The 24455-nt window shown below is 39.6% G+C and overlaps 1 protein-coding gene across 1 annotated transcript in view; it reads left to right on the forward strand.

Moving 5' to 3' along the window:
• The window catches only part of LOC139737230 (membrane-bound transcription factor site-1 protease-like), a 28712-nt gene extending 11411 nt beyond the window's left edge, over positions 1-17301 (forward strand). The window contains exons 8-22 of the mRNA XM_071647909.1: positions 152-219; positions 1362-1464; positions 2553-2704; positions 3584-3748; positions 4130-4226; positions 4778-4870; positions 5349-5486; positions 6567-6739; positions 7582-7697; positions 8211-8367; positions 10072-10196; positions 10749-10967; positions 11829-11957; positions 12755-12881; positions 13388-17301. Of these exons, the coding sequence (XP_071504010.1) occupies positions 152-219; positions 1362-1464; positions 2553-2704; positions 3584-3748; positions 4130-4226; positions 4778-4870; positions 5349-5486; positions 6567-6739; positions 7582-7697; positions 8211-8367; positions 10072-10196; positions 10749-10967; positions 11829-11957; positions 12755-12881; positions 13388-13742 (2217 nt within the window). The 3' untranslated portion in view covers positions 13743-17301. The remainder of the gene's footprint in view (positions 1-151; positions 220-1361; positions 1465-2552; positions 2705-3583; positions 3749-4129; positions 4227-4777; positions 4871-5348; positions 5487-6566; positions 6740-7581; positions 7698-8210; positions 8368-10071; positions 10197-10748; positions 10968-11828; positions 11958-12754; positions 12882-13387) is intronic.
• The last annotated feature ends 7154 nt before the right edge of the window (positions 17302-24455 follow it).

Raw genomic sequence — 24455 nt, forward strand, 5'->3', positions numbered from 1 at the left:
AATCATACACCAGGTATGATGCGATAGACAGGTGGCCATTAAGTTAGGTTTGTCCTTACTTTATTGTGTATCTATTGTAACGATTCCTGCCATGGGCCTGTTTCCATCCATCACCTGACAGTGATCATTCCGTTTTTGCTTTAAATCACAGGTCTGGGAACTGACCGCCAACAAGGTCATCATGGTTTCTGCCATTGGCAATGATGGGCCATTGTATGGGTGAGCAGAGTTTGATGTTGTTCCTCTTCTACCCATACTTCTTTTCTGTGCATGCATTTATCTGAGGATTGTTATCTACTGCTAGAGAATTAAGAGAGATACCAACTACTGTAAAACACGATATATTTGCGGCATGAAAGTTTCGCGAATTGGAACCGATGACCTTTCTTGCGGCATGAAATTTTCGCGAATTACCACTGGCGTCCAATGCATATTGTGTAGACAAGAACTTTCGCATGCATTTTAATTTCGCGAATGTTGGCACGCGCGAAATTCGCAAAATTAAAATGCAGGCGAACATTCCTTGTTTTACAGTATTACTTTTTGTGCAGTATTTTATACTATTATTTGCCAAAAATCTGGCATGATTTATGGCTATACTGTTTTTCCCCAAATTGTGCCACTGCACATGTCTTGTGTAGGAAAGTTAAGAATACTGTTTTTCCACTAACAATGTGTCTTTTCAACCCTGAGAATAAGTTTGGCATCTCTAAAACAGATTTTTCAATCTTTTTCTTGCAGTTTGTTGAGATTCTGTAACCTTCTGCAATGCTCACAGTATGGGACTTACAAAAAATGGATTCTTAAATTTCAATATTTATGCACAGTCCTGAAGGAGAATTGTTGCATCAAACCATGTGAAAGATAGCATGTCAGGATTTTTATTAAAATTCGTGCAGCATTCATGATCTATGGCTACAGCGTGGTAGGGCATTTTAGTAGCTTTCTACAAGTCTTGATAAATCTAAGCAGCAGTAAGCACGTGATGAGAATCAAATGGGTGAAGTTTCAATGTCAATGACATTTCCATACTTCTTGATGCAGAGTCTGACTACTCGTACATACATGTAGTAATGAATATGGTGCATGGGTAATTCATTTATTAGACTTGGGCAAATATGGCTCTTGCAGCATCAAGTAAATGCTATATTATAAGTTAATAGATTCTGTGTAGTCAACGTTGATCATTGTGTTTGCCTCAATGTGGATAAAATTGTATGGCTTAAATACCATGTATGAGAGGCATGGTCGGTAACAATGTTACTTTGACATTTTTGCTTAGGCATGTAAGGTAGGCATGCTCTTCAAATGAGAAAGGTGAATGATATGAAGACTTTCTGTGTGCATCTCATCTGTTGCAGAACCCTGAATAATCCAGCAGATCAGATGGATGTCATTGGAGTGGGTGGCATCAACTTTGAGGACTCCATCGCCAAGTTCTCATCCAGAGGAATGACAACCTGGGTACGTATGCAAACATGCGATTAAAGTTTGGTCTATTTCAACATTTATGACTGGTTCTCTCTCTCCCTCTCTCTCTCTCTCTCTCTCTCTCTCTCTCTCTCTCTCTCTTTTTCATCATCTGCCTTTCATATTGGAGCTCCTTGTGAATCAGTTGGCATAACGTATGCGCTTTATTTTTATTTTCAGTTGAAGTGAAAATTTTCTGCAAGTACTAAGGCGATATATTTTATGTATTACTTTGAAGATGTTTCTTCTTAATGTGATTTGCAGTGTAGCCCTTGGTAAGCATAATGTTGGAAGAGCACCATTTGCCCATCTTTCAGTGGTGGATCTATGGGGAGGGGGTAAGGGGGGTTTGGGGAGAGAAGTAGCATAGAAGTATCCTTTTTTATTTCTTTTGCTTTTCATCATCATTATTAGGTCAACCCCCTTAGCAAAAGCTAGATCCGCCCCTGAATGCTATTTGTAACACTGTTGGTGGGACCCAGTTCTTTCATGTACAAAAATTGTAGGTATTTCTTTTCCAAGATGTGAACAACAAACACTCCCTGTGATGTGCGCAAATCATATCTATTTCTTTTTGTATAGTTTCAGGACACATTTCTTTTCAAACATCAAGCATTTCAGGATACATCATTTTGCCCCTTTGCAGTTTGCTGAGATCACCAGGTTGCTATCAGTAATTCCTACCTATTGACTGTTCCTTTTAGGATGAAATTGATTCTATTTTTTTCTTGTAGGAAAGGAAAAAAATAGATTATTCCCCCCCCCCCCCCCAAGTTCCTGTGTAGTGAACATTTGTTCATAATGCATCATGTGAGCTTGATGAAATTTCCTGTTTTGCGGATGTTCTTTTTTTCTTTATGGTGTGTGCGTGTGTGTGTGTGTGTGTGCAAAATTTGCTTTTTATGGTTGAGGGTTGGCAGCTCAACTAGTTGGAGCTGTGCATGCAGACAAACATAGCTTTGCCTCGTTAATTTCATATCACCTCACATTGTGTCAGGTGTGTGCAGTTAAATTCTTGACTATGATTGTCAACTTAAAATTCATTAAAAAAATATATATATATATATTATTTCATTATTCAGGAATTGCCTGGAGGCTATGGGAGGCTAAAGCCAGACATTGTGACCTACGGGTCAGCCGTCAGGGGGTCGGGTCTCAAGAACGGCTGCCGCACCCTGTCTGGCACCTCAGTGGCTTCTCCTGTAGTTGCAGGGGCCGTCACATTGCTGGCAAGGTGGGTTAGTCTCAAGCTGTAGGCTCTGGAGGTCAAGTGATTTCCTTGTATTTTCCCCTCTAACTCCTAGCTTTGATTAGTGATGATAGTCAGTAAATAACAGTCTTGCTCTCTGTAAAGCATTTTGGTTACATTCAAGATACACAAAAATCCTTACAGCAGATTATCATCACCTCCCCCCCCCCCCCCATATCACTGGAATCACACTCACACCTACAAGAATTTGTACCTTGCCCATGCTCAACTTTTGCAGCCAAGTTGGCACTTTCCAGTTCACAGATAACTGAATCCAACCACAATCTTGTCTAACGTTTTGAATATGATGTTGATTTGATCAAAGGGACACACGTGCCTTTTCAGGACATGAACCCTGTCTTTCGTTTTGAAAGCATGGAGTGCAAGTCATTTCACCGTTGCACCAAATTCCATACCATTTTTACAGTTCATTATGCTTTTCGGTTGATAATGCCAGGTCACAAGAAAATTGTGATTGTAGTTATGTGGGTTTTGCTGATAATTTGAATCTTCATCACTTGGACACAGAAGTGTTGTGTTCACATTGTGTTCAAATTTAGATCGATACATCAAATTTTGACAGTATTTTCACTATGTTTTGAATGTTTGGCATGCAGTCTCCTCCTTTGCTGAATGTCCAGTGAGGTTTCACAATTTATGCAAAACCGCTTTTTTAAAAGCTCGGTAAAACCAGTCTTGTAAAAGATGTCAATGATACTGTGGAAAATGACAAAGTTTAGTATGTAAAGTCATTGTCAAGAGTAGAAAAGAGGCTCACAACCTCTCTATTTATAGCTCTGAATATCAAAGCACAATGAATTAAAGGGGAAAAATGTATGAATTCCGAGAAACTGTTCACCCCAGTTCTGTCCAGGAACGCCAGTGGGTGTTGAACCCAGCCAGCATGAAACAGGCCCTGATGGCTTCGGCCCGCAGACTTCCCGCTGCCAACATGTTTGAGCAGGGACATGGCAAACTGGATCTGATCAAGGCCTACCAGATTCTCAGCACCTATAAACCACAAGCCAGGTTAGTTATAACTTATTGCCTATACACTGGTCAAAGAAAAAAATGCTTGATGTTTGTGTGTAGACATTGTTTAAACAGTTTTGTCTGTTACAAAAATCTTATTATATCTTTGTCTCTGTTGTTGAAATTAAATTTAGTATGTAAAGATGAGTAACTGTTGTTCTGCAAGTATCCATAGCACCCATCTTCATTTGCAAACGGTAAATTTACCCCATGAAAGTACTATGCACTTACATGTATATGTAGGGTGTGTACATTGAGTGTCCATGCCAATTAGAATAATCTTTTGCTATTCTCCAATCAGCTTCTCTGCACAATGAGCGGAGAATGTATGTTTCTTCTGCGTTTTGTGATATTTTCTTCTTTATTCTTTAATTGCAGTTTTAGTCCCAGCTATGTGGATCTGACGGAGTGTCCGTATTTCTGGCCCTACTGTACACAGCCAATCTACCACGGAGGCATACCTGTGATAGTCAACGTAAGTTTGTAGACACGTCAATGTCGTCGTTGATAATCATTGCAAGCTTGTGTTATGTTGTCAAAATTCATAGAAAAGGTCATAGAATAGGTTATGGGAATGGTTGTCTGAAATGTATTCACTTTGTCATTTCCCAATATGTGAGCTGTCATAGAACAAATTGTAATCAAAATGTATTTTCTTTGTCATATGTTTTGTTAAACAACATAAACAGAGAGATAGAAGAATAGAAATGGACACATATCCTTTATTTGGGATAAATGCAAACATGTATGTGTACATATTTAACATCATGAATTTGGATAGATTTGATAACTAAGCTCAAAGCTACTTGACCAATCTGTTTCCTTATTTGTTAAAAAAAGGGGGAAATATTCGTTCCTTCTTTAGTAATAATGATGTATCCAAGCTGGCATGTAACAGCATTTTGAGATCTACTCTAAAGAGTTTATGGCTCAGTTTTGATTTGTGCTCATCTTTAATCTCGGTGTTGCCTCATTTTCTCTGGGAACCTTGTTTTGTAATTGTATGATGTGTGTGATTCTATGCAGGTGACCATACTGAATGGTATGGGAGTGACAGGAAAGATAGCGGAGAAACCAGTGTGGCAGCCTTTTGCGCCCCAGCACGGTGCCCAAATTGAGGTAAGAAGTCAAGTCCAGTGTGATGACTGTCGCAATGTTAAACTCTAACAAGTGTTGTGACAAGTCTGTCATAAAGTCTATTATTGCTTGTGAGCAAAAAGAAGAAGCTAAATATTGCCAAATTTTTAGAAATAGCGACTTTCTGTGCAGATCAGTCTACATGACCACCCAGTCCAGCTGAACTGAAGTGGTAATACAGTTCTGAAGATAATGTCTATCAAATATGAGACGGCATTTGACAGAAAAGAAACTGTTGTTGTTATACATAATTCAAGATGACTTTGCTATCATTGCCTCATCCCCCATCCCCCATCCCCCATCCCCCACTCCCCGCTCCTCCGCCTTCCTCTTCTCCCAGCGTGAAAGTGTGCAAAATGCAAGCCTTTTATTATGGATTTGGAAGCCTCAATCCATCTTAACACAGTCCATTCTTATACTTATGTATCACTTTTTCGCTGCTCCATTTCCTTACGTCCAGGTCGCCATTTCCTACTCCTCTGTCCTCTGGCCATGGTCCGGCTACATGGCAGTGTCCATCACTGCCGCTCCATCTGCTGCATCATGGGAAGGCATCGCGCAGGGTCAAATCATCTTGACCGTCGAGTCGCCACCAGAGGTCAGTGCATTGACAGTGTTCACTTGTCCAATCTTGTGTGTGATTAAAATATTATTTCTTGCTATTTGCATGTCTAGTAGAAATGGTTGAGTCTAGACATTTTATCATTTTATTTCACATGCAGTAAATAAATGCTTTGTGTGAAGTGTGTGGATATGGTAAGACTGATTTTTGCAGTTTAAACAGTGGTAGAAATAGTTGAGTGTAGATATTTTATCATTTTATTTCACTTGCGGTAAATAAATGATTTGTATAAAATGTTCGGATGTAGTTAGACTGTGATTTATGCGGTTTAAACAGTGATAGTCAGCCATGGAGGAAGAGCTGTATTAATGATGGTCTATGTAGACTCAGGATGTGGCTCTTTCTTCCCCCTTCATAACCCCATCCACAGCCACTGTGGTTTATTGTCTAAGAACCTCAAAATCTTAATTGTGAGGTCCCTGGTTCAAGTCCCCTGGCTACAGTGGTCGTGCCCGAAGGCAAGGCACTTTATCCCCATTGTCTAATCTTCGCAAGGGACTTGAAGCAGTTGATCATGTGATTGCTTGCACACAAAGTATATCGTCGGTTGAGAATGATAAGGGCGTTAAGTTGCCGCAAAACCCATAGTGTTCAAGACCACTTAACGCCCTTCTCATTCTCAACAGACGATATAATGCTTTGATGCCTGATTGACATGTAAAATACATCCAAGCACAAACACACAATAAGTCTGGGCTGCCAATACTGCTAGATAATCAACAAATTCTGGTATGATGCACAGCACTAATTGAGTGTAGTTCATTGAATTGTTTCAGCTGCTATTCTCTTTAAGTAGAGTTTAATGTGCTGAAATACTTAAGGAAATCGTAGTCCCATGTGTCCATTGTATAGATTTGAATCATGTCTCGAGTATGTTGCCGCACCTTCTTTCGATTTATTGTGTGTATGCACCCAAGTCTGTTTTTATCAATTTTTCTACGCGTGCCTATATCTATGAGAGTGCAGTGTTGTGAAATGAGAGGCCTTGTAACACTAAAGTAAATACATAGTTCATGTTCCTTCTGCTCATTTTTTATGTATTTTGTATCTGCGCAGAATGGAGAAGAGTCTCCAAGACGGAGCACACTGAAGCTCCCCATCCGAGTCAAGGTCATTCCCACCCCAGCCCGCAGCCAGCGCATCCTTTGGGACCAGTACCACAACCTGCGCTACCCACCGGGCTACTTCCCCAGGGACAACCTTAGGATGAAGAACGACCCTTTGGACTGGTAAGGGTTCCATCTGCAGTATTCATACACGATGAACTAGTGACTTTGTGTTGGTGCTGCTGTAACACACTCACCCTTGTCCTGCATAGACTTTGTAAACATCCCTATCATTTATGCCGATATGGGTACAGATAATCGTTTATCTCATGAAGGAAATTGTAGGTGAGGCATACAACTTTCTTTGCGAGACAAATGATGATCTGTACCCCTATCATAGAACTCACCACGATGGTAAACATCTTCACAAATATCCCTACAATTGTTTTTTTTCACCTTTTGTGAGAGGAGGTGAATGGAAAATTGAAAATCTCTACCTTTACAGACAAATATAATTCATGGAGAAATTTGTCCTTCATTAATTATATGAGTAGATTGGAACATATTGACTTTTGTAATAAACTTTACAAATACTTTTTATTCATGAATGCTATTCAAGTTATGACAATTTTACATATCATCAAGTCATGCCATATCATTGGCTGTTCCAACTAGAGTATGACATTTGGATGAAATTTATGGCCAAATGTGACAAATATTACAGAAATTATCTTGATGTCACATATCAGCAAGAGAGGTATCTTTGTTATGAGACCACGATCTATCATTTATTGTACTTCTAAATGTTTAGCTGAAAATAAATTTTTTTTTAAACCACATCTTTACATCTTTTGTCTGCGAAAGTGATGTCTGTCATGCTTTGTTAGAAGACAAAGGATATTGCGTGTATCAGAGAAACTTCAGAGAAATCATATTTCTCTTTTTTTTTCACTGATATTTCCAGTTATTAGCACATCTTGCTTACTAAATTTTGTTATGGTGTTTTTGTCAATATCTCTCCACAGGAATGGTGACCACATCCACACTAACTTCAAGGACATGTACGAGCGTCTGAGGGCGGCTGGTTTCTACGTCGAAGTTCTGGGCGCTCCGTTTACATGTTTTGATGCTAAGCAATATGGTAAGCCTATGTAGACACTAGATCCCAAATTGTGCGGTAATCCTAAAGGATGTGAATGTGAGAAGTGGAGTTTACCTCACAAATAAATTCACAAACATGCTAATACAAGAATTTCACATTAATTTATGTTATTTTTTCATTTTACGTGTTTTTAATTTCGCGGACTGTCACAACAAATGAGTGAGCACCTCAATCAGCTCACTGCTGCCATGGCAGTTATGGGCTTTGGCAGTAACTGGTCCGCATTACAAATGCACATACATACATGCTACAGGACTAACAAATGTGAAGAAAACTTCAAATAACAGTGTCCCTGCCTTGAAAACAAAGATGCACAGAAGTAATATTGCATACAAGAAGCACAAAAGTAATATTGCATACAAAAAGCAACAAATTTGTGCATGTCTGTTTTTGTACATAGTTTTATGTTGGCAAAATGTGTGAATATATTCATTTTTGCAGTTCTAGAAATGTGTTCTTAAAGAAAAAAAAAAATCTCCTTGTATCTTCCAGGAACCCTTCTGGTGGTGGACCCAGAGGAGGAATTCTTCCCCGAGGAGATCAGCAAGTTGAAGCGGGACATCGACAACGGCCTCTCGGTCATGATCTTTGCCGACTGGTACAACACCACTGTCATGAAGAAAGTCAAGTTCTACGACGAGAACACGAGGTAAGTTTGGGGCAATTTGCTTTCCTGCTGCGCAGTGCTCGAGCCTGGTCATGTGAGTTTGTACTCATATAGATATTTATCGTGTGACAAAGTGCTCACAAGGTTAACAAACTTCAAAAGGTCTTATGAAAAAAAAAAAAAAACTCACTTGTGGTCGTACGGTCATGGAGAAAAATGCTTTTGGTGATTCTGCCCACCGCACATTACATGATCAGACCAGTCACTTGCTTAGAGAGGTGAGCAGGGTCATATGACAAGTTGCATGACTCGACATCACACACGATATGATCAGACTCCACAGCTAGGCTTACGACCCTTCTGGCCGCAGTGCATTATACTGTACCATGATTGGCTGAAGCCCACGACCTGTCGTGAAAATTCAACATGTCAAATCTCTGCAACTGGCATTAAGACCCAGACACATGACTAAAACCTGGCAAGGCTGGTGATGTGACACTTCCAGTCTGAACCCGTTGAGGATGAGTCCCAAGTATACTCGGGCAAGCGTCTATGGGAAATGCGTGTTGTAGCAAAATCAAACCATCCTCATTGGGTTAAGGTCGTACAACGGGTAAATTGTGGCAAAGTTGTGTAGTGTGTAGTGGCCTTAAAGATAATATAAAGTTTTGGTACCTCAAAAGTTTCCCTGAATTTCCTTGTCTTAGTTTGTGTTTCAGGTTAAAGTTCCTTTCATATAACTAACACTGTGAGACTTACTCGCCCCAAAGTGCTCTCATGTCTTAGTAATCATGCAATTATTGCGACCAGCAGCCCCATACGCATAGCGTAATGGGGCTGCGCATTGTAGCATTCAGGATCATGACAGACTATAGTATCGCGGGCAAATATCAACTTAAAATCCAAAAATTTCTTCAATTCGAAGATTTACCAGTTAATTTGAAGTATTGAAAACAGGCTTTGGGCAATGTTTGGTTCTGCCTATAGTCCCTTTCTGTTCGAATTGATGACTGAATGTGACTCGGTCGAGAGGACCTTGGGAGAGCTACACTGAATTGACGGCCAGCGCATGCGCACACAGACATCTTATCCGTTCATGGATTTGAAATTTATGCGCATATGATGTGTGCGCATGCGCTGGCCGTAGTATTCAGTGTAGCTCTCCCAAGGTCCTCTCGACCGAGTCACATTCAGTCATCAATTCGAACAGAAAGGGACTATTGGCAGAACCAAACGTTGCCCGAAGCCTGTTTTCAATACTTCAACTTAATTGGTAAGTCTTCAAATTAAAGAAATTTTTGGACTTTAAGTTGATATTTACCCGCGATACTATAGTCTGTCATGATCCTGAATGCTACAATGCGAAGCCCCATTTAGCTATGCGTATGGGGCTGCTGGTCGCAGTTAGCTATGCATATGGGGCTTCTGGTCGCAGTGATCATGCAATCATGGTTTCGTACAATACGTGTACAGTACTACCTCGCCGTACGGCGGCGAGTCAAACTAACGGCTCTGGTACGAAACCATTATTGCATGATTACTAAGACATGAGAGCACTTTGGGGCGAGTAAGTCTTACAGTGTTAGTTATATGAAAGGTACTTTAACCTGAAACACAAACTAAGACAAGGAAATTCAGGGAAACTTTTGAGGTACCAAAACTTTATATTATCTTTAAGGAAGATGACGTGTAAGCTCTTGCCCATCCGTTAGCATGACATCCAATACCTTGCCCTCCCCTATTCAGACAATGGTGGATGCCAGACACAGGAGGCAGCAACATACCAGCCCTCAATGAAGTCCTCGCCCCATGGGGGATGGCATTTGGTGATGGGGTGTATGAAGGAGAGTTCTCAATCGGAGGAAGAAAGAGTAAGTGTGCAAGCTTAGGTTAAGACCTATTGAAATTCAACATATAGAACTATGTTGAGGCAACCATGGAACCATATGATAAATTCTATACTTACAGGATACTTCTGTTCTCTCTAAAGCACCAAGTATTCATTAGCTGTACATAGTACCAAGTGTTCTTTTCTTGGCTGCTTCTCAGAATGTATAGTTCCCACAGTCAGATTGATGTCTTTATTGGTAATCAGTTAGGCCATTAAATAAAATAGAGCATGTCTTGACAAATTCTTTGTCTTGTGTAACATTCACAGCAGAGATTCCATGAAATTGATGTGATTATCAGTAAAACAGCTTTACAATGCTTAGTTGCAAAACAGTTGACAATTTAGAGTGAAATATATACTACACCTACGGCTTGCTGCCATGTCCTAACATGCACACACAAATGAACACAGTCACAATTTGACATTACATCAGCCACAACATGAGTGTTCCTGTGTGGTCCATTGTATAGTAGTGAAAAGGCAAAATTGTGGATGTAAATTCATTCCTTTGGGTTAATTGTGAACGCTGCAGGTCAGTACACGTCGGGTAGCAGTATCGTCAAGTTCCCCACCGAGGGCGGGCTCCTGATCCAGGCCTCGCTGAAGGACCAGGGCTATGAGGTGCTCAAGGGGGAGACCAAGACCGCCTCGGACGTCCCCATCCTGGGCATGTTCCAGCACAGCAAGAGTGCGGGGCGCATCGTCCTCTTCGGCGACTCCAACTGCCTGGACACCAGCCACATGCAGACAGGTCAGTTGATTCCACCACCATGCCTAGTGAATGGATGTGTTGCTTAGCAGCCAAGAGGGACGTCTTCAATAGACACTTCTGTAGCAATTTCTTCAATTCCATCATTTAAGGGTATGCTTCATGTACATTGAGAATGTCGTGCAGATGCTGAAGTGAGATGTTTGTGAGGCTTTTGTTCTCAGCATTTGCATTTTTGGTGCATGGTTAATTTTCAAAGTGCATGGGCTGAGACTCAATCTCAAGTCTTTTCACAGTAGCCTGATTCAGTAAAAAGACATCATGTGAATGTCAAAATAGTAGTGCTCTGATGTAAAATGAAACAATTTTTTGTTGCAAATGGCATGAATAGGTTGCATTGAAGTCTATGAGTAACTTCGAGAAACTGCCTTAAAAAAGAATGGTCAGACCTGCTTTAATTATTCTGCTGCAAACATGATAGAGAGCATTGTAAACCACCCATGATAGCAGTGTTTAGACAAGAAATGCTGGACAAAATATTCGCAGTCAAAAAGCCGCCGTGAATACTTTTCAAAAACACAAATGAAAGTAATACTCCCACATACTTTTAGTTGTGTCCTGTTGGTGTCGGGATGTGCAATCTGGAGCAAATCTCTGGATGATTTGATTGGCTTCAATTAATTTACGTGATCGTGACTGTGTCAGCCACTTTGTCCAATTCCATAGTCAGGGTTGCCACTATTTCTGTACTGAAACTGTACAGTGCGCCGCAAGAAGAGATTGTGCGCGGCTCCTAGAAATGGGAGGAAAGAGGTGTGCAGCTGAAGTTGTTAGTTTTCCATCGTGATTCCTGTCTCACTTGAAATTCTCTTCTTTTTGACACAATTCCATTCCCACTCCCAGACTGCTACTGGTTGCTGGAAACACTCCTTCAGTACACCGCCTACAGCAACCTCTCCCCCATGTTCTCTGAACATGAAAGCATAGCTACCTCACTTCCACCGGTGGATTCCTTGCCGACGCGAATGGAAGGTAAGCAGGCAGATATTTCCACACAAGTCTGTTTCTGGTGGCTATTCAATAGCCATATTATGTGCAGTTTGCCTAATGTAGAATTGTGTCATTGATTTGCCATTAGATTGAAATAGATTTCAGTGAGATCCTGCCGACTAGAGCCACATACACATTGTGTCAGTGCTTTCAAAGGGGATACTGTACAATTTTTTTTTTTTGTAGTAAATACCGATGGTGTTAACTCAAGTGCCGATCTTAATGTAGAGATTTATTATGAACTGAATATATTTTCCTTTTTCCTGTGATCTCAGACAGGGTTTATTTCTTTTCATGCCATCCACCATGTCACACTACTTTTGACAGTACGATACACCCCACTCTCCTATGCTTACATGTCCCAGGGTACATCTCCATATCGTATCAGTACTTAGGCCATTGTTAATTCTCATATCCTCAAATTTTCCCAGACAGAATTGAGCATTGTTCTGAGATTTGCACAAGGAAAAGGAAACAATCACAAATTTTGTACTGTACATCACACATGTTGATCTTGGAGAGAACTGATTGAGGGGGGGGGGGGGGGGGGGGGGGGGTCCAATAAAAAATGGACCAGTTGAACAAGAAAAGAGATCCTACAGTCAATTTTCAACTGCCCAGAGAAGGCATTTCAAGTGTACCTCTCTTTAAATGTATCATCCCGCTTTGTCCCGTGAGGAAAGGACAAATTAGACATGATTAAACCATCAGCAGTTTTTCCTGTGATGTACAATACTAGGAGCACAAGTCAATCATTACTGTCTCGTCTTGCTTTGCAGGCAACCACCTCCACCGCTACTCCAAGGTGCTGGAGGCCCATCTTGGGGAACCAAAGCCCCGCCCACTCCCCGCCTGCCCCCAGCTGGCCTGGGCCATTGGAGAATCACTCAACTTCTCTGCGCCGAGGTTAGTTAACATGTCGTGGCTGGTCACAAGGATACACTCTGTTATTGATATTCAGATGTACCCATTTCCATCATGTTCACATCCATTATTTACAATGAACCTGTTTGTTTAGTGTGTGGGTGTATTTATAATTTACATTTTATGGGGTAGTTGATAGTCCTGTGTACTAAAAAGGTCATCCTGTGTGCATGTGATTGATGTGTCCTGAAAACTGTTCATGAAGGCAAGTGAAATTCTATGAAGACCCATCAGTGCCTCAGCTTTCAACTTTCTTCAGCAAGGAATACTTTCGAGCACTGTCATAACCGCTTCCCCCCCCCCCCCACCAGATTAGAGCAATGAATTAAGTGAAACACTCAATTCCATTGCTCTAAAATGAAATTGAAATTGGATGGAAATATACATAGTTTCTTTCTCAATACACACACAAAAAAGGGTTTTTTTTCTGAATTTTTGCCAAGTCTGCAATGATGTTAACAGCATCCGTTTTTTATCGTTCTCTGCAGTAATCTCTACAAGCATCAGAAGCTGCTGTCAGTACCGGAAGCTCTCTTCCTTCCCGTCGTCCAAAACCGCCCCAACGGGCTACCGGCGGCCCGGGACATCCGCGAAGACGCCGCCCTCCCCGGGCCGGGAGGGGTCAATCCAGCCCTCTCCGCCTCTGCCCTCGACCAGCTCGGCACTGTCCCCCTCTTTGGCGTCCTGGGCGTGGTGCTGGTCCTCGCCTTCTTCGCCTACCAGGTTCACCAGAGGAGGACGAGACCACGGCGGCGGAAGCACCACCACCGTTTAAAGAGGGTGTACCACTCAGCCTCGTCGACGCTATCGTCCCACTTCCACAGCAAGGTGCCAGCCGTGTGAGCGTGGTGAATGTGGTCACGGCACCCACAGACTCTTTGAAATCCATGACAGCGAAAGGATGAATGGATGTCTTCGATGTGTCTCCCCAACCGAGATGGAAGCGGGCCTCCAGTTTTGCAAACTGAGGCCCTCTGCTATTCAGAGTGATTTTAATCTTCAAGGTGTAATAGTCTGGAATGGAATAAAGTCTACTAGTGTGCTCAAGCTCAGTCCGCAACTTAAAAATAGGACTGATCTCCACAAATCATAATTTGCTGTTGTTTGTTTGTTTTCTCTTCTTTCTTTCCCAGAACAAAGATGCTTCTGTGAGGAATGGTACTTAAGCATCAATGTTTTGAACCCAGTGGACAAGAAATTGCTTTGCAGATTTGAGTTCATTCACATAGATGAGGTCATGTTTCTTACCAGGACTATTGTTTTGTCAATCCCAGATATATTTGTGACATGAAATTTTGCGAATTGGTGCCGACGGCCTCATTTGCGGCACGAAATTTTCACAAATTGCCACTTGCATTCAATGGTGATTGTGTAGGTGTAACCTTTTGCATTGTACTTTAAATGAGAGAATGTTTGCTCCTCATGGAATTTGTGAAAGTTTCATGCATGTATTAAGTTCTAGTTTTACAGTACCTCCATGGAATTCCTCTGAGATTCAGTCAAATGTACAGTATGATTGTGCTTTCAAAGTTCACTCACCGACCTTTTTATTCTTCAGGGAACATTCCACGTAGTGTTTTACTGTCACTGTTAAGTCCATTCTGATGTGAGGTTTTGAATGGCCAGGTGAGGATAGTTGTGTCTAGAGCTGCATTGGCAGATGAGTGTTTTTATCCATTCTCTCTGTCATATTTTATTCTTGTGAAATTCTTTTGGTGTCATTGCTATGAGAGGAATGAGAGGACCTTCAGGAATTTTACAGGAGAGGAATTTTGTTCTTTTCTATAAATCATTCCAGACCGGGGAGCTCATTTAAGCATGGACAAAACAAAGTAGTACTGAATTGTGAGGTCAATTAGGGAGAATAATCTCATTTTCCACACCAGAAATGATACTTTGGAACTTAAAGTTTGAGGGTGTATTTGAGCACTCTCCAGAAGCGTACCATACTGTACCTGTGCCAGAGGACCACTCCAACGCGTGCAACGTGTAATTGACCATACCGTACCTAACCGTGCCAAAAATGGACCACTAGAGGACCACTTGATGTGTTCCTAAAAAGTGGTCCAAAAGCGTACTGTACCAGAAATTGCATTGAGAATGACATGAGAAGAATGCACGTAATACGCACTATGTCATAATGCCAAGAGTTGATTCTCTTTGTTCGGGACACCTGTATGTAGCGTAAGTGCACCAGGTACATGACCCTGTTACTGCAAAAGGTGTGACTCCTCTCACTCGGGTTCAAACATAACTCTTGAAGTACGCTGTCTCCACAGAGTGCTTGAATGCTCCAAATCTTGCATGGTATGGTATGGTACAATACGGTTGGGTTCGGTACTGTTCAATTTGCTGTTGCGCTCCCGATCGCGGCCGTAGTGTTTGATGTCCATTCATCCTTTCTGATAATTTTTATGTGTCTGTAAATAGAGAAACAGCTACAGGGATTATGGCAATTATAATCAGCGTTTTTTTGTACATAACACTTGAACTCGCAACACCTTATCTACATCAGTTGCTAATTGAATGTCTTAATATATATGTTGCTACGAGTTGTATGTTGCTACCAGGCATGGACTGACACAACCACCTCTGAGGCTGTGTCAGAATTGTACCGGGAGAAGTTGCATGTCGTTTTATACAAGACAGTAAAATTTTGTGTCTGTTTTTATTGTTTTGAATTGCATTGATTTTATTATGTCCATCAATAATGTGTATGAACAACTTCAACTGAACTTCTGTTCGCCAGTCTGCATTATAAAAGATTTTATTTTCCAATGGAATAAGGGGAAAAAAATGAAAAAAGGAAGTGGAAAGAATGAGATGAATGCACAAGTTCTATTTTCATACATTCAGGTTTTTGCATTCAAAAGCTTGTATTAGGAGAGTAACTTAATTAAGATGTGTCAACTCTGAGCTCTATGGCATTTTGTATAAAGAGATTGGAAACGGGAATTGCTCGCCGTGTGAAACGAATGCACAGAAACACAGATGGCTATATATTTATACAAAAAACAAAAAATGACGACAAGTTTTACGTCGTCACTGTACTTGGCCTGACTGGCAATCGTACAATTCTTGCTGTATGCCTTGATATTTCTGAAAGATGTACATGCATGTCTCTGACATGCATTCTTTGCTTCTTTCTGTGGAAATCCTAATTCCTACTTTGTGCATGAAGTACTTACAGTTTTACACTGCTCTACTGGTGACTCAATAAGCTATATAGCAAAACACTTAAAATGCTGATATTTGAAGTATACGTACAATTTTTTCCTTGTCTTTATTTCTTTTTGGTGGGGGTAGGTGGAAATGGAAATGGGCATGGCAGTAGTTGCCCTTAACTTAAAATCATTGTGGGTACGGGGAATTATGTCTTAGACTGAAAAAAAAGAAATACAAGAAAGAAAGTGGAATAAATGCTACTTTGCATTACTGATTCAAGAAATGGGACACAGTGCGACATTAGCTGTATATGCTGGGAAAGACAAGATGATGAAATTGTTTTTTAGGGCCCAAATGTCAATAGACAAGTGTTTCCCTTTAATGATTGATAGTGGCAAGGGAGGGCTATGTACCCTTTTTGTCCAAGTTGCTTTCATGCCAGCTGTTTGTAATTCTCATTTTATTTTTTTAAGAACATTTATGAGACTTTAACCAATGGAAAGTATTCAGAGCAGAGGTCATATGTAGTCAGTTTCTCTCAAAATCTTTTTTTTAATCACTTAATCTCTACAGGGCTCTGAAAACATTCATGGGTGAATGTCATTGCAGTACTACATTGGGCAGTAAGAGTGTAATTTCACAGATGCTGTTTTGAAATCAAATCATAAAGTAGAGGTAACATTGGAATAAAAATGTGCAAAACTTGCAAAAGGATGTAGCCACCCAGATTGTAACAGCTTAAACATTGACATCTCATGGATTTTTCATTTTCTTTCTTTTCTTTTCTTTTTTTTTTAAACATAAGGCATTCAGTATTTGGCAAGGCTCAACATCAGGTGTTAACAGTTTTGACAAAGAAGACAGGATTTTGATCAATGAAATGTGAACAATTGAACAAGCTCATTTTGTGATGAAGACAGCTAATTACAACAACAACAACAAAGAGGAAAGAAAAGAAAGAAGATAAACGGGTATCTTTTATATTCTGTCAACAGTAATTACTACCGTTCAGCCGATGCATTATCTGCAGAAAGAAGTGAGGGGCATTCACTTTCCTATCTTCATTGTGAAAATACATCAAGGCTGTATTTAGGCTGACTAAAGACAACATTGACACTGGGAGTCAGGAAAAAACATCAATAGATTTTGCGTCTTAAATTCCAAATGACCATACTTAATTGTAACTTTTTTTTCAGCTTCTTAATCATTCAGTTTGTTAGTTTGTTTATTTTTTTTTTCTAGTTCATGTGTGCCTTTGTTGTATGTTATGTTTATAGAGTGTCATTGCCAAATAAGTACTCAGCAATTTGATTTCTTCATCGTTAAAGGTAACGTTATGGTGATGTGTAATATCAACAAAAGTAGTATTTTTACTAATGTTGGTGGTTAACTTAATGTATTTTGTTTTGTATAAATGTTTTCAACTTGATTTTTTTTTCTAATTTGGGATATTGGGAGTATATTTGTAATGTGAAACTATTTTTGTTGTCTATGAACATGCATCTATTGATACAAAGATATGACCAGGTTCTATTCATCTAGCTTTTAACTAAAGCAGCAGATTGTGGTCAGAAGGAAGAGAAATTTTGAAATGCATAGATAACCAGTTCTGTCAGTGAGAGTGACACCTGATCATTATGTTGCTGCTAGCACCTTTGTGGAATTGTGGAACACACAATGTCAGGCAATCAGATTTGAGAAGGGAATATCTGATGTTGTGCATCAGGTCCTGCAAAATAGTCTCCCCAGTTGAAACGGACCTTTCGCGCTCAGTATTGATGTACCCCTTTTTTTATTGTTTCAACAACAGCAATACACATGCCTCACACTTCAGCACACGGTGCGCAGGCTCTGCCTCGGAGCAAGAATGAATGATTTTTTTTTTTTGGACCAAGATTACTCATAGTCCATGTTTCACAGGCAGTTGGAAATTCCAAATTGTTGTAGAAAAAGCAACTTCTGTCTTGTTGTAAAGACAGCATGTCACAACACAGGGACTACCAGAATGTTCTGCATGTTCTTTTTATCTTATAAAACATTTTCACAAGGCAAGTTGTGACCAATAATTCCCAGTCTATTTCTGTAAAGAGGAAGAAACGCTTACACTCTACAAGGTGAAGAAAAATGTGTTGACTGTAGAAGCATGAGAATATATCAATCAGTGAAATCGATCAAAGATGCGGCCAGCCTCAGTCGTTAGTAGCGATACAAAACATATCACAGGGGCTGTTGGTTCTTAGTCTGATGTTTCCATTGATACTTACCCCCAACCCTGCATAGCTATGTTTGTGTCAGTCAATCATCGTCATTTCAAACTCCCCCAAGCTTAAACCTTGATGTTTTTTTTTCTTTGTGATTTATGCATCGCAAGTGATGCGTGTACAGTGTACAGACTTAGGTACAATTTTCAATAATATTGTCGAAGACAGAAAGCGATGCGAGTCATAGTTTCTTTCTTCAATGTTCTTTCCTGTGCTTTATCATTGATCTGTGTGGACGTGTGTCATTTCAAGCTCATAGTGTTATGTACTGGTACATGTTCATGTATACTTGTGCAAATAAGCCATCAGCACAGTGGCATGACCCTGTACACCAGCCCCATTTCCACAAATCTTTTATGTGAATATGTGTTTGTGTGTGTTTGCGTGTATGCATGTATATGTTTGTGTGGAGATATTATGTCATTCGTTGGGTGTTTCTCGGTTATCGAAGTGATGACGTTAGGGGATAGTCACTGTATATTCATGTATCTTTGTGCTGAATGCACTGCAGTGAGCCAGTTCTCAGTTAGCACTTATCTGCAGTGATCTCCAGAACCAGACTTCACAAAACATGGAATAATCTATTAGAAGAGTGGTTGAAAGCAACCAATACAAGCAGAAATAGGTAATGCACATACAAGTGCCACAAGAGTGGCTTTTGTTTATTTAGTTGAAAAGAATACACATTCACCTGTATATTCTAATATGCACCTGGTTCAATCATCAAACATTCACCTGTACATTCCAATATGCACCTGGTTCAATCATCAATACACATTCACCTGTACATTCCAATATGCACCTGGTTTATTCATGAATACACATTCACCTGTACATTCCAATATGCACCTGGTTCAATCATCAATACACATACACCTGTACATTCCAATATGCACCTGGTTCAATCATCAATACACATTCACCTGTACATTCCAATATGCACCTGGTTTATTCAGGAATACACATTCACCTGTACATTCCAATATGCACCTGGCTTATTCATGAATACACATTCACCTGTAGGCCCTACATTCCATGCTCCTGGGTCATTCAGGAATACACATTCACCTGTACATTCCAATATGCACCTGGTTCATTCATGATTATATAACACCTAGATAGATCCTTGTCATTTGATTGGTTTTTTTGCTCTTGATCATTCGTCCCATTTTACTATTACGTCATCATGTACATTCCAATATGCACCTGGTTTATTCATGAATACACATTCACCTGTACATTCCAATATGCACCTGGTTTGTTCATGAATACACATTCACCTGTACATTCCAATATGCACCTGGTTTATTCATGAATACACATACACCTGTACATTCCAATATGCACCTGGTTTATTCATGAATACACATTCACCTGTACATTCCAATATGCACCTGGTTCATTCATGATTATAAAACACCTAGATAGATCCTTGTCATTTGATTGGTTTTTTGCTCTTGATCATTCATCCCATTTTACTATTACGTCATCATTTGTGCAATTGTGGCTCCATTTACCATGCTATCTTGGATCCATACGATTTGCTCCATTGCAGGCACTTCGAGAGCCCGGCACACTACGCACGTAAAACGCCTGCGTTTGTAGTGTGTATGCAACAGTGCGCTGGCGTAAAGCGCTCAGTGAGCACTCTCTCAATCTCAGATCCCGCACATTCTCTCTTGTTTCTAAATTCATAAAACATCAAATGACAAGGATCTATTTTAGGTATTAAATAAAACAAATAATAAATGTTTTTCATTCGTGCAATGTACAGAATATTTCATTCGCTGAAAGATGAAATTATTGATCCATTCAACTCGGCTGCACCTCGTTGAATGGATCATTTCATCTTTCACCTCGTGAAATATTCTGTCCATGCACTCATAAACATTCATTATTTGTGTAATATTCATAACATCATTTTCATGAAGACTTACAAGTCAATTTCAAGAGAAGGTCTGCAATGATCTTTATCTGCACTTGCTCAGACTGTAACTGTGAACTGGCTGATTTCATACATGTTGCTGCTGTTTGAACCAACATTAGCCACACTGTATACCAAGGCACAGCATAGCACAGCACATGCATTGACACAGAAAATGGTCAGAAAACAAAAGAGTAAATTGATGTATTACAAATTCATGATGATATACGCAATATGACACAATATCTGTTATTGTGATACCACATTTTATTAGAAATGATTTCATGAATCTGAGCATTATGTGAAGGCTGAACTATAAATAGAGGTCCTGGAATATTTGACTGCAGACAAACAACACAATTTAAAAAATCATAGCCTACGCACAACCCTGTTCCATGAGTGACAGCTTAACACGGGTAAGCCTGATACATGATTCACGTAGAGAACAGAAGTACTTAAGAATGGAAGACACTGAAGGCACTGAATCAAATTGTTTATAACAAAAAACAGACTTCATTTATATCTTCATTCTTCGGTGTGTGTTATGTGTTCTCGGTCTGTCTCCACTCTATAACAGAGCCCGTCAAGTATGCGCCGTACTACTAGTAACTATACACTAAGTTGGCATCCATCATCGCAGCATATAATATTCTGCATTGTCATGTGTGTTAATAGTCAGAATGAGAATATCTCAGCTGCCACTGTCAAAGTTTATAATAACATCTGAAAAAATCCAAGCAAGTCAGTTTCTTGTAATACGATACTAATGATTTGATGTCCCATGTTACAGTATCACATTCAGCATAATAAAAAAATGATAATGAAAAGTGGTCTTAGTAGTCAGCGAGTAGTGATACCAGGTATTTCTGCTCATAAAGCAAGACAATCCTTGGCACTGGCAGGTACGACAAGATAATTATGATGGTGAGAACTGATTACTAATTATTACATTCCATTTCTGAATGATAGTTCAGTCCAAAAGCAATCAAAACAACAAAAACTATATTTGCCACTACCATGAGCCAGACTAGCCCACTGTCAAGAAACTTAAGAATAAAGAGAAACAATTTTAGAATTTGACATTCAAATCTTGGCACTCGACGATTTCCACTCATTTAACAAAGGCAGAAGCAGTAATATGATGGAGTCCTAAGGACCCTTTAAATTTGCCACAAAATTGCTTGCTCTGTTAAGAACAAGTGGTGCAACACACAAGCAGAAAACTCCAGTATATTATTTTGGAACAGTGCAAGTATTTTTCATGAGACACCATAGATTTTTCGTTTTATGTTTGATTATATGCAGTATATATACATCAACACATGGTATGGCATTACCGGTACATCAAAACTACAGAAATTACACATTCAGTTGTAAGAGAATCAAAATAGCAACAGAAATGACTTCAACACAGCCTGAATAACATCTTGAAAATATATCACCTTCAATTGCTGATATAATTCTTCTGCACTCACATGATTCATTCTCACAAATATGTGACTGTGAAGATTTCAGTTGAAAATCAATGCAGTCTTACACTTTGCACAAGATGACATTGCCTCATTGTGGCAAGCAAGCTAAATGTGTTTGGGCAGCATTACATAAAGTACACTACTTAGTCTCTGATTTCAGGAAGTGGCAGCACTCATTTCATTCCTTTAAAAAAAAAGAGAGAAAAAAGAATCTAGAGGTCATGTTTCATACATATAGCATCCACTTAACAGCACAAAAATGTATGAGTATAACGATCAAACCTGTCTATGCAGACGACTCAAAAAATAAAGTGAACATTACTGCACCGCAAGGGAGTAGGCAGCCCTTTTGAATTTGTAACACATCACAACAATAGAGCTGCTATGTTATTAGTTTTAACTGCAGGAAATGACTCCACATTGTGGAATGATCCTCAAATACCATTGGTAACAAAACTACACTGGCAATTAGCATATATATATATATATATATATATATATATATATATATATATATATATATATTTATTTATTTTTTTTTGTGGGGGGGATCTGAAGTAGGAGTTATTGACATTCATGAATCACCATAGATTTAGCCATAAATGGAAAAACCAGTGATCATTACAAAAACAGAAAAATCAACTGATTAAATTCATGTCATCGACTTGCAAAGCAGATGCACGGGAACGAGATGTTTGAGACTACTAAAATGTGCCTGTTACATCGGCTATCTTGTTTTATCTGGGATAAACATGATAAGAAAATAATAGCGATGGGACTTACAAAATTACCTTTTTATATCTGGAAAAATTCCTCACATCGACTAGGAATGGGGGTCCATGGAAAAAACAAAAGCAAAATCAATGATTGGAGGCTACACAACACAGACAATCACTATACTTTGACTGTGCTTACAGCTATCTGAAATATAATGTGCGTTGACATTGTATTGTGCAGGGACATTCATGTGTGTGTGTGTGTGTGTGTGTGTGTGTGTGTAGCCACTATGGAGTGGAGGCAGAGACTCCAACTCTCCCGCTTTCGATGGGAGATCTTCCATCGCAGGCCCATTTTCGCAAAATCTCTCGTTCTCCTGCTTGCAATTTAATTTCTCCCGCCCTGGCTCCGTGTGCCCTGCTTAAGATGTATTCTCTCCCGATTGAAAGGATTCTTCTCACACCCAAACAACGATGATTTGAGTCAATAAAATATTACTTACTTATAGTGCCATTGTATGTTGAAAAATAAGCCTGAGATAGCACAAGAGAGCATCTACAACCCTAGAGCTAGAACCCTGGATCCCGGCCGCAAGAGACTTGGCGCTTCGCGCACATCAAGTTGGAGTCTCCAGTTTGCTAGGGGTTTCAGATGGGAGAATCTCTAGATCAGAAGGTGCTTGGGGTTGGAGTCTCTGTGGAGGTTGTTGAGACAGGCTAGATTGTAAGTACATATTAATTGCTGTGTTTCTATTTACCTGAATCACACTGTAGCACCATGAATTAAAACACAACCAAGAAGCAAACATCTACAAAGACTCTTGTGTTGAAAGCAAATATAAACAATGAATAGAGAAGTACTCTGAGAGCGCAGACCTCCGCCAAGCAGCTAATTTCCACCAACGATCTTCTTCTACCACATGAGTGATTTTCACCCATGTGTATGCATGCTGAAAATCGCCAGACTTCCCAATCATAGATGCCTTTTGCTAAGTCATAAACCCTCGCAGTAGAGCACGCACCTTAGTGTGCGTATGAAAACATAAAAAAAGCGCAGCTTGAACTCCCAAGTTTATTGACCCTACCTGTCAAAATATAGAAAACCCTTCATAAAATCCAGAAAAGTTTCTGGATCACTACCAAAATTAAATCATCTGTTCCTTGTGTCATTCTCAACCTTTCCTGCAAGTTCCATTCAAATCTGTTTGTAACTTTTTGAGTTATTTTGCACATAGACAAACAAAAAAACCAACGGTAATGAAAACATAACCTCCTTCCTTGGCAGAGGTAAATATCTCCTTTCAGCTGTTTTTATGATGAAGTATACACTGACATAAGTGAGACAAGATGATATAATAGCTTTTGGTAATAATTCTACTTACATCTAACAGACGCATACATTTAGTAAATTTCAATAGAAGAATGAACAAAGAATGAAAAAAGACCCTTACATCAGCAAATCTTACCCACAGAATAAGAGAGCCCTTTGTGAGTGGGGCAAAACTTTGTATGCATGAGTTGTATGTAAAATTTGAGGCCATGGCTGTATCACGGCTGGCAAATTAAAGAAGAGGTGCAAAATTAATCGGATTGGTGAAAGAATAAGAACTACTGCGGTATATTGACAAATTGCAGCAAACAACGAAGCTGCACGAGTTTCCACACTCTATGTGAAATTCCCTGCCACATGATTAACCATCTCTTATCTTGATAAAAGAAAATATACACACTGCACAAAGAATTGGGAGACACGTTACAATATACAAACATTTCTGATAACCTCAATATTTTCTCTGATGCATCAACATTTGCTGCAAATGCAGAAAGAAAGAAAGAAACAAAATAATCCAGGAATTTCATATCATTTAAAAGACATATAAAAATAGTCTAGTTGCCTCAACACTTGTTGCATCAACATGATTGTGCATTTATCATTCATTGCATGTTGTATAACAGGAATGTCCTACATGTTATGATACACAATGGTGCTCATTGACATACCTGAACACACACATACA

Source organism: Diadema antillarum, unplaced genomic scaffold (genome assembly GCF_040938485.1).
Source record: "Diadema antillarum isolate AM-2024a unplaced genomic scaffold, OU_Dant_1.0 scf00000028, whole genome shotgun sequence".
NCBI lineage: Eukaryota > Metazoa > Echinodermata > Echinoidea > Diadematoida > Diadematidae > Diadema > Diadema antillarum.